The 17,826-nt window shown below is 33.3% G+C and overlaps 1 protein-coding gene across 1 annotated transcript in view; it reads left to right on the top strand.

Annotated features, from left to right (window-relative positions):
* Positions 1-17,598, top strand: part of LOC114335863 (bromodomain-containing protein homolog) — a 141,372-nt gene extending 123,774 nt beyond the window's left edge. The window contains exons 12-14 of the mRNA XM_028286150.1: positions 645-982; positions 4,559-4,737; positions 17,420-17,598. Coding sequence (XP_028141951.1) covers positions 645-982; positions 4,559-4,737; positions 17,420-17,533 — 631 coding nt within the window. The 3' untranslated portion in view covers positions 17,534-17,598. The remainder of the gene's footprint in view (positions 1-644; positions 983-4,558; positions 4,738-17,419) is intronic.
* Positions 17,599-17,826: the final 228 nt, after the last annotated feature.

Here is a 17,826-nt window from a genome sequence, read left to right as displayed (position 1 = left end):
TCTCTTTTTCATGTATATTTCCTTCAGGATGGTTCCTTATTTTTCAATCTTGACCACTCGGAACAGAGTACGATTCTCACTCTTTGATATGCTTCTATTAACCTCACTCAGGATAGAAATAGCAGGAAATGCGTTTGTAAAAATGAAAAAAATTATCTGCAATAAAGACCTTAGATTCAAACTGACAGATGTTCTGAGATAGAAGAGTTCTGAGATGTTACGTGTTTTCTGCCATGTTTGATTTTTGTGTTAAAAAATTCATCAAAATTCCAATCCTTTTTCATTTGACGCCTCACACGTTAAAATCGGTCCAGTATTTGGTCGTCATGTTTGTTGTTTCCATAATATAATTATGATCCCCTCCCCTTTTCATCGACACCTCATATGTCATGATCCTTCTAGCCGTTCCCGAGTAATAACTTTCCGACCAATCTGCTATTTTGGACCTTGGGATTTGGTGGAGGCACCCATGTTAATTCTTATGGGAAAATCGCCGAAATCTCCGTTTTTGGCGTCGAAGTGAGGTTGCTACCCTTCCACAATTGGTTACTTGTCCAAAGTAACGGTTCTATAACAATTTTGATAACTATAAATGTAAAGTAAAATTTACCGATCTATGTATCTTATAGTAATGTTTCTCTTAGGAAGAAGAAAGGAAAATCTGGTTCTACACCTTCAAAAGATGCGAAAGACAAAGAAAATAAAGATAATGTTCCAGACAGCTTTAAAGTTTATCGCGCTGGCACCCAAACAACCGATGAGGATAACAGCGATAGTGACAACAGTTTATCTACTTGCTACTCCCATAGTTTTTCTGATATCGCTTCAGAGGATGATAGCGATTGTTCTGACAGTACTGCACATTCTGCAACGGAAGGACAAAACATAGAAAAAGAACTGAAACCTATGCAGTTGGTTTGGGCCAAATGTAGGGGGTATCCGTGGTATCCAGCTTTGATTATTGATCCTGAAATACCAAAAGGTAATTTTATTAAAAATATACTGTAACTGCTTTTTTATTGCTCCACGGGTATTTTTAGAAACCGTAAAATAAAAAAAATCGATTTAGCAGTGTTTTATTTGGCAAATACTTTATTGAAAAGACGAAAAGTCCAGATGCAAAATTTATTGAAAATAATAATCTACATCTGAAAACTTTTTCAGATTTTTCAGAAAACTGTCTCTTGTCTTATAAATTGTTCCTTTTTGCCTTCGTTATTCGTCGTCTCTTGTCTTTTAAATTGCAAAAGTCAGAGATTAAGGATGTTACAAGAAAGTAGTTCCACGAAAAGTTTCCAGATTTAAACTATTATTTATTAAAAATGAATAATCATTTTCAATTTCGTTGCAACACGAAACTACAGCCGCATCATTATTCCAGTTCAATCAGAGAGTGCAGCAAGCACCTCCACCGGTTTCGAAACTTATTAGTCTCTCATCAGGAGGCACATATCGTCGGTCTAATAAGCAAATTGTTTAAGTCACAAATTGAAAATTTTAGAGGTGAGACAAAAAACTTTGGAACAAAAATAAAAAAGAGAAAATTGCCTAACTCTATGCAATACATAATCATTGACCCAAATTAATTAAACAAAATATTTACACAAACTTTCTACTTATCTATATAAATATTAATAATAATAATAATCAAAATATATTTAAAAGACTAAGTTTTCACTCTAATGGCATACAACATATCCCACCAGAATGAAAACAATGGGAACCTTCTCTGGTTACACCTCCGAGGCTTCTACAATTTGCAAGCCATACGGATGCTGAGACTAAGGAAGATGAGGGAATTCTACAATTTACAATTCACGTCGCATCTGCTCAGCGCGGTAAAGTTCCAACGAGACTGGTTCCCTTCATACTCCACACAGAGTAAATGTAAATCAAAAATGAATAACCATTTTCAATTTCGTTGCAAAACGAAAATACAGCCGAACCATATTCCAGTCCAATCAGAGAGTGCTGCAAGCACCTCTACCGGTTTCGAAACTTATTAGTCTCTCATCAGGAGGCACATATGCTGCTCTCCCTGATCCAACCAAAACAAACCCCAGCGTGCAGTCCCGAATTGCAACGAACGAAATGGCATAGATGCCCTAGCGGCAACTGCTAGCAAAAGACTAAGTTTTCACTCTAATGGCATACAACATATCCCACCAGAATGAAAACAATGGGAACCTTCTCTGGTTACACCTCCGAGGCTTCTACAATTTGCAAGCCATACGGATGCTGAGACTAAGGAAGATGAGGGAATTCTACAATTTACAATTCACGTCACATCTGCTCAGCGCGGTAAAGTTCCAACGAGACTGGTTCCCTTCATACTCCACACAGAGTAAATGTAAATCAAAAATGAATAACCATTTTCAATTTCGTTGCAAAACGAAAATACAGCCGAATCATATTCCAGTCCAATCAGAGAGTGCTGCAAGCACCTCTACCGGTTTCGAAACTTATTAGTCTCTCATCAGGAGGCACATATGCTGCTCTCCCTGATCCAACCAAAACAAACCCCAGCGTGCAGTCCCGAATTGCAACGAACGAAATGGCATAGATGCCCTAGCGGCAACTGCTAGCAAAAAGACTAAGTTTTCACTCTAATGGCATACAAAATATCCCACCAGAATGAAAACAATGGGAACCTTCTCTGGTTACACCTCCTGGAATATGGTTCGGCTGTATTTTCGTTTTGCAACGAAATTGAAAATGATTATTCATTTTTGATTTACATTTACTCTGTGTGGAGTATGAAGGGAACCAGTCTCGTTGGAACTTTACCGCGCTGAGCAGATGTGACGTGAATTGTTAATTGTAGAATTCCCTCATCTTCCTTAGTCTCAGCATCCGTATGGCTTGCAAATTGTAGAAGCCTCGGAGGTGTAACCAGAGAAGGTTCCCATTGTTTTCATTGTGGTGGGATATGTTGTATGCCATTAGAGTGAAAACTTAGTCTTTTGCTAGCAGTTGCCGCTAGGGCATCTATGCCATTTCGTTCGTTGCAATTCGGGACTGCACGCTGGGGTTTGTTTTGGTTGGATCAGGGAGAGCAGCATATGTGCCTCCTGATGAGAGACTAATAAGTTTCGAAACCGGTAGAGGTGCTTGCAGCACTCTCTGATTGGACTGGAATATGGTTCGGCTGTATTTTCGTTTTGCAACGAAATTGAAAATGGTTATTCATTTTTGATTTACATTTACTCTGTGTGGAGTATGAAGGGAACCAGTCTCGTTGGAACTTTACCGCTCTGAGCAGATGTGACGTGAATTGTAAATTGTAGAATTCCCTCATCTTCCTTAGTCTCAGCATCCGTATGGCTTGCAAATTGTAGAAGCCTCGGAGGTGTAACCAGAGAAGGTTCCCATTATTTTCATTCTGGTGGGATATGTTGTATGCCATTAGAGTGAAAACTTAGTCTTTTGCTAGCAGTTGCCGCTAGGGCATCTATGCCATTTCGTTCGTTGCAATTCGGGACTGCACGCTGGGGTTTGTTTTGGTTGGATCAGGGAGAGCAGCATATGTGCCTCCTGATGAGAGACTAATCAGTTTCGAAACCGGTAGAGGTGCTTGCAGCACTCTCTGATTGGACTGGAATATGGTTCGGCTGTATTTTCGTTTTGCAACGAAATTGAAAATGGTTATTCATTTTTTTTTTTCAAAATATATTTATTTACTTACATTTTCTAACGTTTTCAATCAAAACAACTTCAGAAACACTGACAAAGGCAATATTCGTATGAATGGGAAATAACCTTTAGACTTCAGCAAAATTCGTTTAGCTAAATTGGAGCGAAATAAAATAATAATGGCGCCTGTGGGAATTTGCAAAAAACAATTTTCGCAAAAAATGGACTTGGACAATTTGCTTATTAGACCGACGATATGCTGCTCTCTCTGACCCAACTAGGACAAACCCCGGCGTGCAGTCACGGATTGCAACGAACGAAATGGCAGGGATGCCCTAGCGGCAACTGCTAGCAAAAGACTAAGTTTTCAGTCTAATAGCACATAAAACAACACCAAAAAATGTTACTCTACATCCTACCAGACTGAACACAATGGGAACCCAAGATGGGACGTGAATTATAAATTGTAAAATTCCCTCATCTTCCTTGGTCTCAGCATCCGTTATGGCTTGCAAATTGTAGAAGCCTCGGAGATGTTACCAGAGAAGGTTCCCATTGTTTTCAGTCTGGTAGGATGTAGAGTAACATATTTTATGTGCTATGAGATTGAAAACTTAGTCTTTTTATTATTTATTATTTTTAATAAATTTTGCATCTGGTCTTTTCATCTTTTCTTTAAGAGATGTCGCTACAGCGTCCTAAAAGTGGATTATAAAATTATTTTTATAATTCTGCTTAAATGCGCAGTTTGGTTTCTTTTCTATTCAGAGGTATTCATGTAGCCCCACTGAAGACGTCTAGAGACAGAAACAGCTGTCTGGGGATGCTGAACGACCTCTGAATCGAAAGGAAACATAAACTGTCTTTCACATTCAAATACTTTATTCTTTAGCACTTGTTTACAGTGATTTATTAATCTTTACAGGATATATTTACAAAAGCGTTCCCATTCCATCTCCGCCACAAGAGGTATTGGATTTGGCTAAAAATCACACAGAGCGTGTATATTTAATACTATTTTTTGATGTCAAAAGGACATGGCAATGGCTTCCCGTTGAAAAGTTAGAGCTTCTTGGATTGGATACAGAGAAAGATGAATCAAAGGTGAGGGTTTTTAAAAATCATTTATATTAACCTTATTTATATAAAATACTACATACATATTATAAAGTAAAATGCAAAATGGAATAAAGACAAAGAAGACTAATAAAAAATTGGTTATAATAATCAAAGAGGTATAATCTTTATATTAACATAATTAAATAATTTAGAATCCTTTGATGTCTACTGTCTACCTCAAACGTATTTACTTTTTCCATTGACCATGTAGCTTAAAAACTGCCGAATATTTACAAATGGAGGTCGACTTTCACCCATCTGTTTACCGGACGAAACACATTTTTGTTATTAAATTTCATACGTAGAAAAATACGTCTTGCATGGCTTGCCTATCAAAATATGTTTATAGTTAACTTTAAGGGGGAGCGCAGTTTGAAATCAACATTTCAAGCACATTTTTTTGCTATGCTTAAACGCTTAAAAGCCTTTGAGATGCGGGTATTCAGACCACTACTAAGAATAAGTTGGTCCACAGGCTTAGAAATGAGAAGGTCCTTAGATAACTGAACCAAAGAACAAAACTGGCCAATATAATAAAGAGTCGCATGCTGGAATATTTCGATAACATGAGACCTCCTGAAAAATATTAACTTTTACATCTGACCATTCAGGGAAAGATCCAAGGTAAACGTGATTCTGGTAGGAGGAGAACATCATGGCTCAAAAATCTATGACAATTGTACGGAAAATCGACTACATCATTATTCAGAGCTGCTGTTAATAAAGTGACGATAGCGAATATGGTAGGCAAAATGATATACAGGGTGGGGCATTAGTGTGACAAAGTCCAATTACTCGTTTGTCGTAAGAGATACGAAAAAAAGTTATTTAGGTAAAAGTTGGGGCACACATAGCACCATAATTTAAAAATATTTTCAAATATACAGGGGCGTGCGTATTGACAGGGTGACACAAACTTATGTTTTTTTAAATGGAACACCCTGTATATTTTTACATTTTTGGATTCTCCTCAATGTTTTCTTTCTTAAAATATATGGCTTTGTAATATTATACGAGGTAGTTTAAAAGTTAATTACGTTTTTTTGTTAATTTCGTAGCAACATCGACACCCTGTAGAATTGTAGTCATTTGACATCAAATTTTTATTTTATGTCCAAACGATTTTTAATATAGTCTACTATTGTTAAACATTAACGGTGTAGCGAAATGTTAAATTTTAGTATACAGGGTTGGTCGAAACTCGGAATGAGTATTTTCTTTGTTTTCTTAAATAGAACACCCTGTATTTTAGTATTGTAATGAAATGATATTTTATCGTACTTTTTTATTTCTTAAGCATTCCCTATACCTAAGTGCTTTAATTTGTAAGTTATTCGTGATTTGTTAAGCCAAACAATAAATGCAAGAAAAACTACGTGAAATTTTATTAGGTGGCCGTGAAAATATTCAATCAAAAATAATTTTTCAAAAAAAATACATCATAATCTAGCCTGATCCTTAATTTATTGATATTGGATGAGATATCCAAATAAATTCGTAGTTAAGATTGTTGGTGCTCAAAATATTAATAAAAACATACAATATTCTACCTAGTCGGCTATGACACTAAATTTCTTTAAACATTTGACATTATACTATTTTTATAGTTCCAGTTGCTTTATTACCATTACTACATAATATGAATAATTATTCTAGTGAGGAACTGATAAGATTTTTGTGCTAATGGAGTATACCAAAAAGTGCTACTAGCAATAAGAATGTTTCATCAGAAATTACCTGATAGACGACAACTAAGAAGAGAAACGTTTAAAAATATACTAAAACGGTTTCAACAGGCTGGACACTTAGATTATGATAAATCTGATCGAACAAAAACTATTGTAAGTGAAAAAAACAGGAATTAAATGTAATCCTTAGTTTCACTGAGGATCTGCATATTAGTACAACCGTTCTTACAATCTAAGTATCTAGTCTGTTGAAACCGTTTTAGTACACTTTCAAAAGTTTCTCTTTTTGGTTGTCGTCTATCAGGGAATTGCTGATGATAATTTTTTATTGCAAGTAGCTCATTTTTGTTATACTGTCCTAGCACAAAGCCATTTTAATCAGTACCTCATTAGAAAAATTAATATTAGTAATGGTAACAAATCAACTGGAACTATATAAATAGTATAATGTCAAATTTTTAAGCAAATTTTGTGTCATAGCCAACTAGGGAAAATTTTATATGTCTGATTAATATTTTAAGAACCAACAACCTTAACTACGAATGTATTTGGATATCTCATCCAATATTAATAAATTAAGGATCAGGCTAGATTATTATGTATTTTTTTTGAAAAATTATTTTTGATTGGATATTTTCACGGCCACCTAATAAAATTTTACGTCATTTTTCCTGTAATTAATGTTTGGCTTAAAGAATCACGAATAACTTACAAATTAAAGCACTTAGGTATAGGGAATGCTTAAGAAATAAAAAAAGTACCATAAAATATCATTTTAGTACAATACTAAAATACAGGGTGTTCCATTTAAGAAAACTCAGAAAATACTCATTCCGAGTTTCGACCCACCCTGTATACTAAAATTAAACATTTCGCTATACTGTTAATGATTAACAGTAGTAGACTATATTAAAAATCGTTTGAATATAAATAGAAAATTTGATGTCAAATCACTACAATTCTACAGGGTGTAGATGTTGCTACGAAATTAACAAAAAAACGTAATTAACTTTTAAACTACCTCGTATAATATTACAAAACTATATATTTTAAGAATGAAAACATTGAGGAGAATCCAAAAATGTAAAAATATACAGGGTGTTCCATTTAAAAAAACATAAGTTTGTGTCACCCTGTCAATACGCACGCCCCTGTATATTTGAAAATATTTTTAGATTATGGTACTATGTGTGCCCCAACTTTTATCTAAATAACTTTTTTTCGTATCTCTTACGAGAAACGAGTAATTGGACTTTGTCACACTAATGCCCCACCCTGTATGATATTTAACGATCGATGGCGGTCATGGAACTAGAAGAAGAAGAAAATACTTTTTGGTAATGGTTTTAAATATTGGACATTTCTCGAAGGAACGAAGCGGTTTAAAAGTTTTTCGAAGGTTTTTTTTTGTAGGATGTTTTCTGTGTAAATGTAATTATTGTTTCACTTTCGAAGCTAGTAAACAAACAAAACAAAACAAAACAAACAAACAAAAAACAAAAAATCAAACAAATCAAACAAAAAACAAAAAAGTTTTGTTTGTTGATCTAAAAAAGGCCTACGATAGCATCCCCCAAAATAAGTTATGGAACACTCTAAGACAAACGAACATCAACTCAAATCTCATAACAGCAGTGGAAAAACTATATGATAACGCCAACGCCAAAGTTAAAATAGGAACGAATGTTTCCAAAGGTTTCGTAGTAGACAAAGGACTGAAGCAGGGATGCGGCCTATCGCCGACACTTTTCAAAATATATCTGGAACAAGCATTGAAACTTTGGAAGCGGAAATGCAGCGGCATGGGTATACAATTAAATAATAACAACCTGTACACTCTATGTTTTGCTGATGATCAAATTGTGATTGCTAACGAATATGACGATCTGGAATACATGACTCGAAAATTAATCGAAGAATACAAAAAATGGGGATTAGAAGTTAACATAGATAAAACAATGTACATTAACATCGGTGGCAACGAGCAGAGTCTAATTTTAAATGACGGACAACACATTAAGTACAACAATAAATATTCTTATTTAGGAGTAGAAATCACGGACGACGGCAAATCAGATCAGGCTATAAAAAAACGAAACATTCAAGGTAGAAGGGCCATATCGCAACTAAATAGTATTATTTGGGATCGACATATATCCAAAAAAAATAAACATCGAATATACAACACTATTATAAAGAGCATAGTAATGTATGGAAGTGACGTGTGGCAATTAAAGACAACTACTGAAAGAACACTACAAGCCACGGAGATGGATTACTGGAGACGTGCCGCAGGAAAATCAAAACTCGAAAGAGTTAATAACCAACGTATACGAGAGATTATGGGAGTCACACATACGATTGTCGAAGATATAAGAGTACAACAATTAAAGTGGTATGGACATGTGCAGAGAATGCCAGAACACCGTCTGCCCAAACAGATTCTAGATTGGTCACCAAATGGAAAAAGAAAAAGAGGCCGACCCAGAAAGAGCTGGAGAGAAGGAATAGACAGAGAGATCCGAGAGAGAGGTTTAGACGAAGACCTTTGGGAAGATAGAGATGCATGGAGATTGGGCATCGGAAGACGTCGGAGGACGTTTTAAACCGATTATATATATATAGCTAGTAAACAGTTTCTGAAGCAATCACCCAATACAAATTTTAAATTTCTTATTGTGGAATCTGATATTAGAGTTTAAAAATCAATCGTTAACACTCCATCGGACTGGTGGATAGTTAGTTAACTAGCGGACGGGTTAAGCCTATCAGAAATAAAGTTCGTTTTTTGATTTTTTTTCCAAAGAAATCTTTTTAGATTGTCTAAATTGATACTAGGTACTTCTCATTTTCATTATATTTATTGTATACCATATAACAAAAAAACTATACAGGGTGAGTCACAACTAACAGGACGGAAGATTACAGCGAAATGGTAAAAGATTTTGAAAAAAATTTTAAATTAGTAGTTTCTAAGTTGATAAAATCTACATTATAAAATTATTTTGAAATATACAGGGTGTCCCAATAAATGGCGGCGTATCAAAGTTATATTTTTTCTTATGGAACACCCTATATTCTATTGCATTTTTTAATTGTCTGCAAAAAATAAGGTACAGTTTCATAAGGCCTATACCTATGTACAGAGTGTTTTGAGTTATGTGTACATTTCTTAAAATTTAAAGTTTTAAAAGAAGGCTTATTCTCAAGTTATTTAAGAAATTATAAAAAATTACTTTTATATCTAAATATTTGGATATTGGTTGAATGTATTTCATGATTAATTATTACACATTTATTTACAGGGTGTTCAAAATTTACAGTTTCATTATTGGATTATTCAATGTGTCATATGATTCTTATTTTAAATGGAACACCATGTATATTAATAAATAATTATACTAAACAAATTTATCTCTTTCGAATGGTATATGGATGAATGGATGTCCTATACCTAGGTCTCATAGTTTTTGCGTAATTTACAATTATTAAAATTCTTAATCTGTAAATCGATTTTAAAACAAAAGATGTAGTTAATTAATGGCATTGTACGACATTATCGTTTTATGATAGTACGGTCTGGTAATTATTTCATAATCAATGTATTCCATGATTGATAATTATACATTTATTTACAGGGTGTGCAAAATTTACAGTTTCATTATTGGATTATTTAATGTGTCATATGATGCTTATTTTAAATAAAACACCATGTATATTAATAAATTATAATACTAAGCACAGGTTCCTCTTCCGAGTGGTATAGGGATGTTCTATAACTAGGAGTCATAGTTTTTGCGTAATTTACAAATTTCTTAAACGGTAAATTGATTTTAAAAATAATATTTAGTCACTCTCGATTTTTAAACTGTACGAAATAAATGTTTGTTTACTGTATCATAATGAAATGAAAATTATGTCTATTTACTAGAACATTATTATGAAAAGTAGGTAGATTGGTCTGTATATAATACATTAAAAAAATCAGGATCTTCTCCAAAGTCTAAAGTCCATAACCGATAAGTTAAATATTTATCATAATCCTGTTCGGTCTAATACTGGTGTAGTTGAGTTTTATACGGATAATAGTGGTTTCTCTTAAGTATACTAACAGTCGTTTGACTGATTTACAATTCACCCGAAATTTTTTCTTTACTAGTATTTGGGTTTTCCGTAACAGAAAGCAGGACATCAAATTCCTTGACGTCATCACAAATAACTGGTTTATTTTTATTTAACTTTCCGTATGTAACATTACCTGTAGCACGCAATCTATTGAAATCTCTCAAAAACGTCCTTTTTTGGGTGTCTTCTATCAGGATACCTACTTTTGAGCGTAAACTTTAGAAAGTAAGATACAATTTTGCAAACACTCCCCAATGCAAAGTACCATGTCTACTCTTTCGTAGATAACGTGATTATTCATTTTTAGGAACAATTAAATTTGAATATCATACACGGATGTTTATATTTTTGATAATTACCAGACCATACTGTCATAAAATGACGATGTCATACAATGAGATACATCTTTTGTTTTAAAATCGATTTACAGATTAAGAATTTTAATAATTGTAAATTACGCAAAAACTATTAGACCTAGATATAGGACATCCATATACCATTCGAAAGAGGTGACTTCGTTTAGTATAATGGTTTATTATTATACATGGTCTTCCATTTAAAATAAGCATCATATGACACATTGAATAATCCAATAATGAAACTGTAAATGTTGAACACCCTGTAAATAAATGTGTAATAATCAATCATGGAATACATTCAACCAATATCCAACTATTTAGCTGTAAAAGTATTTTTTTTGTAATTTCTCAAATTGAGAATAAGCCTTCTTTTAAAACTTTACATTTTAAGAAAATTCAACATAACTCAGAACACTCTGTACATAGGTATAGGGAAGCCTTATGAAACTATATCTTATTTTTTGCGGACAATTAAAAAATGCAATAAATACAGGGTGTTCCATGAGAAAAAATATAACTTTGATACGCCGCCATTTATTGGGACACCCTGTATATTTCAAAGTAATTTTAAAATGTAGCTTTTATCAATTTACAAACTACTAATTTAAAATTTTTTTCAAATATTTTACCATTTCGTAGTAATCTTCCGTCCCGTTAGAGGTAACTCACCCTGTATATCGAATTATAAAGAAAAACACATTTATAACACATCATTTTATGTAAAACTTTGTTTTTTCTGAAAAAAACTAAAATGAACTATATTCAACGGGTTCACATGAATAAATAAGGTATAAATAAGTCATTAAAATAAAAGACAAATTAAAAATAAATCGAAACAAAAAATATTTGATGCCAAATTCAAAGTTGATTCCGTCGGCGCATTCATCACAGTAGGTAGTAATGTGCTCTATGCAAAGTAACGATTTGCAAAACTTAGAGAAGTATTTTGTGTGCCGTTTTTGTAATATTTACAGTAGCCTAGTTTGTTTGGTGGTGGATCATGTGGTGGTACCAGGTGCGGATACAGAGGGGGTCAAAGGGGCCATGGACCCCCCTATTGTATTTAGTCTATAAGTATTTTTTTATTGTTTATTATTTTTTTCTGTTAACTTTAAACTTCAAGCGATTTGTAGAACACTTTCTGCCGTGTGTGTGTTTTATTTGGGCCTAAAGAGGGGTCAAAGCAAAATCGCGTTACAAAACTTAGTTCGGTATTCCTTCGGAAATTCAAGAAACCGTGTGAAATATTAAGGAGCCATTCTAATAATAAGTATCATAAAACAGCTCAGTTAAAATGTAGCAACTTTAAAAGAGTGTCTGAAGGTAAGACAGAAAACGTTATCTTTCAATTGAATAATGAAGTTGCAAAAACGGTAAACGAAAATCGAATGAAATTGTTTTTTAGATTGTAAAAACAATTACCTATTTTGTGTGGTCGACAAATTATTCCTTTAAGAGGGCACAGAGATGATAGTGCTATTGATTTGGAAATGGAATCGTCTATATCAACAAATATTTCAATCGAAGGGAACGTCAGGGAACTCCTTAAATATAGAGTTGATGCAGGCGATCAGATTCATGAACACCATCTCAAAAATGCTCCCAAGAATTCAACGCTTATAAGTAAAATTACGCAAAACGACCTCATAGACTGTTGTGGCACTGTTATTGAGAAAAAAATTGTTGAAGCAGTTAAGCGAAGTAAATTTGGTATGGTAGATGAAACAACTGACATAGCTCCAAAGAACAACTAACATTATTATGTGTGCGATATGTAGACAAAGAGAAGTACTGTTTAAAATCTTCTTGGGCAAGGTTACAACGGAGGAGCTAATATGTCAGGAAAGTTACGTTGTGTGCAAGCGCGAATTTTGAAACAGCAGCCTTTAGCATTGTATATGCACTGTCCCAGTATTGCTTGAATCTGCCAGTTTCAAAATCATGCTCTGTTTACTGTATTGGACAACAACAACAATAACAATAAAGTCATCCCGAAGAGCCTTTTAGAGAACATAAAACAGCTAGGTCTTAATGAACGTCTCTATAAGAGCATGCAGAACTACTAGACAATAAACACAGAACAACTAAGAAATTTTTTGGGAGATACTCTGACGTATCAAGTCGCCTAGGGCCCTATAATACGGAAAGAGTTCCACCAGAGCCCAATCCTTTTGACACCGAAGGTCTCTGGGATGAATGAACTTTTCCCTTTGAGGGAAAAAAATAGCAAAGCTGTGCTACTCTCAATATTCAGATGTGTATGAAATTTTTTGGAAGATACTCCGACGCGACGTAGCAAGTCACCTACGGCTTGATAACACGGAAAGAGTCCCATCAGAGCTCAATCCCTTTGATACCGTAGATATCTGGCATGAGTGAATTTTATCCTTAGAGTAAGTTTGAGTCGTATGGCTAAATCTGGACAATATACAGAAACTCTCCCGACAAACGAAGACAGGAGATTCTTCAGGTAATTTTAAGAAAATTTAACCCAATTCACCTAATCCGAAAATGCTTTCTGATGGAGCTAGAGCTCTTTGAAGATGGCGTCTGGAAATTAGTTTTTCTTAAATATCTCCAGAACGCTGTTATTCAGAAAAACGAAAACCGGTACGCTTATTTACCTTCCAATTCCATCAATTTCGAATTTCTAGTACCGGTCATAGGAGCCCGTTTTGGGTAGGGCAACTGGTATTTTATCGCATAACTTTTTTGTCTTTAACTTCTAAACATTCTTGACAATGGATTATTAAATTGTGAGGTATTCTAGTACTAAAAGGTACTCTTGCTTTAATGCGATAGGATGCACCGTTTTCTAGAAAAATCGATTTGAAAATTTTTCGTTGATTAAATTTGAAGAAAATTTGATAATTTTTGTCAAAAAAAGATGGCGTATTTTACTGATTTAAAGTAATAGTAACTTTTAGTACTAGAATCTAGAATACCTCATAATTTAATCATCAAGTGTCAAAAATGCTTAAAAATTAAAGACAAAAAAGTTATGCGATAAAAATAACCATTGACCTACCCAAAACGGACTCATATGACCGGTACTAGAATTTCACAACAAAAGAAATCGATTTATCTCTGGAAGATAAATAAACGTACCACTTTTCGTTTTTCTAAATAGTTTTATTTAAATTTTTTTTTTCAAATTCAACAAACGAAAAATTTTCAAATTGATTTTTAGCGAAAACGGTGCATCCTACCGACTTAAAGCAAGAGTACCGTTTAGTACTATAATACCTTACAATTTACTAATCCAGCATAAAAAATGCTTAGAAACTAAAGATAAAAAGTTATATGATAAAATAACCGTTACCCTACTCAGAACGGGAGCCTATGACTGGTACTAGAAATTCGTAATTGATGTAATTGATTAATCTCTGCAAGATAAATAAGTGTACCAGTTTTCGTTTTTCTAAGTAGAAGCGTTCTGGAGATATTTAAGCAAAACTAATACCATGACGCCATCTTCAAAGGGCTCTATCTCCGGTAGGAAGCATTTTCGAACTAGGTGAATTGGGTTAAATTGTCTTCAAATTATCTGAAGAATCTCCAGTCTTCGTTTGTCGGGAGAGTTTCTGGACACACTGTATAATATTTGCGGTAAGTCTTGCCCCCCCCCCCTTCTATTATGAATTTCTAGATCCGCGCCTGGGTAGTACATATTCACTCCTGCAAATTCAGTGGCCATATCTTCTTCTTCATCAAGTGCCATCTCCGCGACGGAGGTCGACAATCATCATAGCTATTCGGACTTTGGAGACGGCTGCTCTGAAAAGTTCATTTGATGTACATCCGTACCATTCTCTCAGTATCCCTGTATAATGAGTTGGCTATCTCTATAGCCCAGTAAATGACTGTTATGGAGTATAATTTTCCTTGTCACGATGGATTTGCTTAAATTTGTATTTAAGTTCCCCTTACCCTTTACTTGATTAGTTACTTGAGTCCAGAGTTGCTTTTAATTATGGGGTGAAAGTCACCCCTTCTCGGGGACGAAAAACCATATGGTTAAGGTAAGTCCGGAAATGGATAAAGTGACTAATTCTAAGTAACTTTCGTTTTATAGAGTTTTTTACTAAGTTAATACTTTTCGAGTTATTTGCGAGTGGAAATGTTTATTTTTCAACACAAAAACCACGTTTTCAGACGGTTTTTCGTGTTAAGGCCATCGGTCCATAATTCGCAAATATTTTACGGCTATCCCTACTTTTTCTGTCTTTACACGGCAAATTACGTGTGGTAAAATTCACACTTTTACGGATATGTAAACATTACTAGAATGTCATTCTACTTGAAAATGTCATCATTAACTTAAAGAGATGGCTTTTGAATGTTCTTGGATAACTGTTAATTGTAAAATTGCAAATTATTAATTCAGTTAATAAATGTGACAATTTTACACTAAATTTCTTTTAATAAATTTAACAACACTTTAAAACAGTATGAAAAAGATAAGAGACTATAAATTAATATGCCTACTTATATCTTTGTTAGTTATAATTGAAATAGTATTACCACCCAAAATTAAAATGAAAGGAAGACCTAAAGCTTTCACAATAATAATTAACTTACGTATAAAAATTATTTTAACAATATTTTGTACATGTCATGTCAACTAAATACATATTTATTTTTGTAGCCTGAATATGTTCTTTTATATACACATTGATTTATTACAATTAAGTTTGAAACATCTGAATATTTCTGCTTCCCGTCTCCTTCCCTTAATAACAAATATTTTTCTACCAAACAAACACTTACGCCCGATTTCATAATAAAGTTAAAGAAGATTTTAAATTAAAGGAGGCTTTAAGGCCATGGGTACATAATTCGCAAATATTTTACGGCTATCCCTACTTTTTCTGTCTTTACACGGCAAATTACGTGTAGTAAAATTCACATTGGTATGGATATGTAAACATTACTAGAATGTCATTCTACTTGAAAATGTCTTGATTAATTTAAAGAGATGGCTTTTGAATGTTCTTGGATAACTGTTATTTGTATAATTGCAAATTATTAATTCAGTTAATAAATGTGATAATTTTTTCACTAACTATGTATTCAGTGATTGTAATAATTTATATGTACAACAAAAACTAATACATACTCAATCGAGAAAATAGGAAAAGTGTTAAAGTGATTTTTTAATAATACATTGTTACTATGGAACGCTTACAATTTTGAACATCTTTAACAACAAAATACTTGGATCACAGAATATTATTCTGATATAATATTATCCTGATGTATTCTCTGCTTGGATCTTCCACAAATAATACACAATAAATAACTTTTTATTAAGTTCACGTCTTAAATCAATTATTTATCAAATACACTATATATCAATCAATTATTTAATCAACAACTCAAAATATTCCCGATACCATGTCAAATATTTAAAATTGTCACTGATTGTCACTGTCTGACTGACAATATTATGCTGACAATGTTCTATTCGACTGAGTGCGTTGTAAGACAAAGATAGATTTGGAAAATATTGCCACGGACATTGTGTTAATAAATATTTTTGAAAAATTTAAACGCAGAATGAAAGACTAAATTATTACCGAGGGCCGAAAGTCCCTTAGAATAAATAAAAAGTTTATTTTGAATGAGATATTTGAAATTAAAAATCACACTAAATTTTCTCTTAGTTTTTCACCCCTGTAACTTATTAAAATAAACATTATAGAAGTTCTCAGGGACTTTCGGCCTTCGCTAATAATGTAATCTTTGATTCTGCGTTTAAATTTTTTAAAAATACTTACTAGTTTTCTCATGATTCGAAAAAAATGAATCCCCATTTGAATTGCATTGCAGCCGAAAATACGTACCCATCCCCTTAAACCAAAATTGGACGTAAATTATTATAATTGAGGAAATCCCCCCAAGCACCTTCGCATCTCGTATGTAGGTTCTAAAGTACAATAACTCAATATATCTACCATATATGGTGCTACATAATTAAATACATATTTGAACGGGTTAAGCCTGTGAGTGCAAACACCTCTAGAACGCAAAACATTGAATTCCTTTTTTAACACAATTTAGGCAATAAACTTTATTTTAAATAGTAAGAAGGTATGTAGGATATAAATATCCCACCTCCATGTAATTGAAACTTGCTAATTTTCAAAACCTTATGCACTGATAGGCTTAGCCCGTCCGATGGAGTGTTAACAGTTACGAATAGACAAATACAAAAGTATTGGTGACATGTCGGTAACTCGCATGGTCAGACATTTTGTTGATGGTTGTTATTATCTTTAAAAATTTCTTTGGATATATAAACAATCAAGTTTTAGTTAGTTGTCGCTAAATACTGAATGCACGTTTTCATAGTGAAAGTAATTTTTAGAAAATAGACTTGACAAATTTTATTTAAAGGTAGTCTGTTCGATTGGATTTAACAATGTTTTTATGTCATTACTCGTTAGGGTATAAAATCTTTTATATTTAGTTAATATAATTAAATGTTTTTAGGTTAACGAATCTAAAAAACCAACCGACAGGAAAGCTGTAAAGAAGGCATATGAAAATGCACAAAACTACCAAGCGCAGATTGCAGACCACGAAGCTACTGGTGAAGCTACTTAACTTTTATAATAATTATAAATTATTGTAGAATACTAATAAAAGTATGTTTTACGACTTTTTTTAAACACGTTTTTTTAATATTGCTATTTAATAAACTGCGGTTGGTAAATACAAATGCCCAGGAACCTGTATTTCAGACAATCATAATCTAACAACAGAAATAAGGGCCAGGATAGAAATAGCAAGAAATGCGTTTGTAAAAATGAAAACAGTTCTCTGCAAAAAAGACCTTAGATTAGAACTGAGAGTAAGAGCTTTGAGATGATACGTGTTTTAGATACTGCAATATGGAC

The sequence above is a fragment of the Diabrotica virgifera genome, chromosome 2, assembly GCF_917563875.1.
Source record: "Diabrotica virgifera virgifera chromosome 2, PGI_DIABVI_V3a".
Lineage (NCBI taxonomy): Eukaryota > Metazoa > Arthropoda > Insecta > Coleoptera > Chrysomelidae > Diabrotica > Diabrotica virgifera.
The sequence above is the reverse complement of the archived record's forward strand: the minus strand, read 5'-3'. Positions and strand labels throughout refer to the sequence as shown.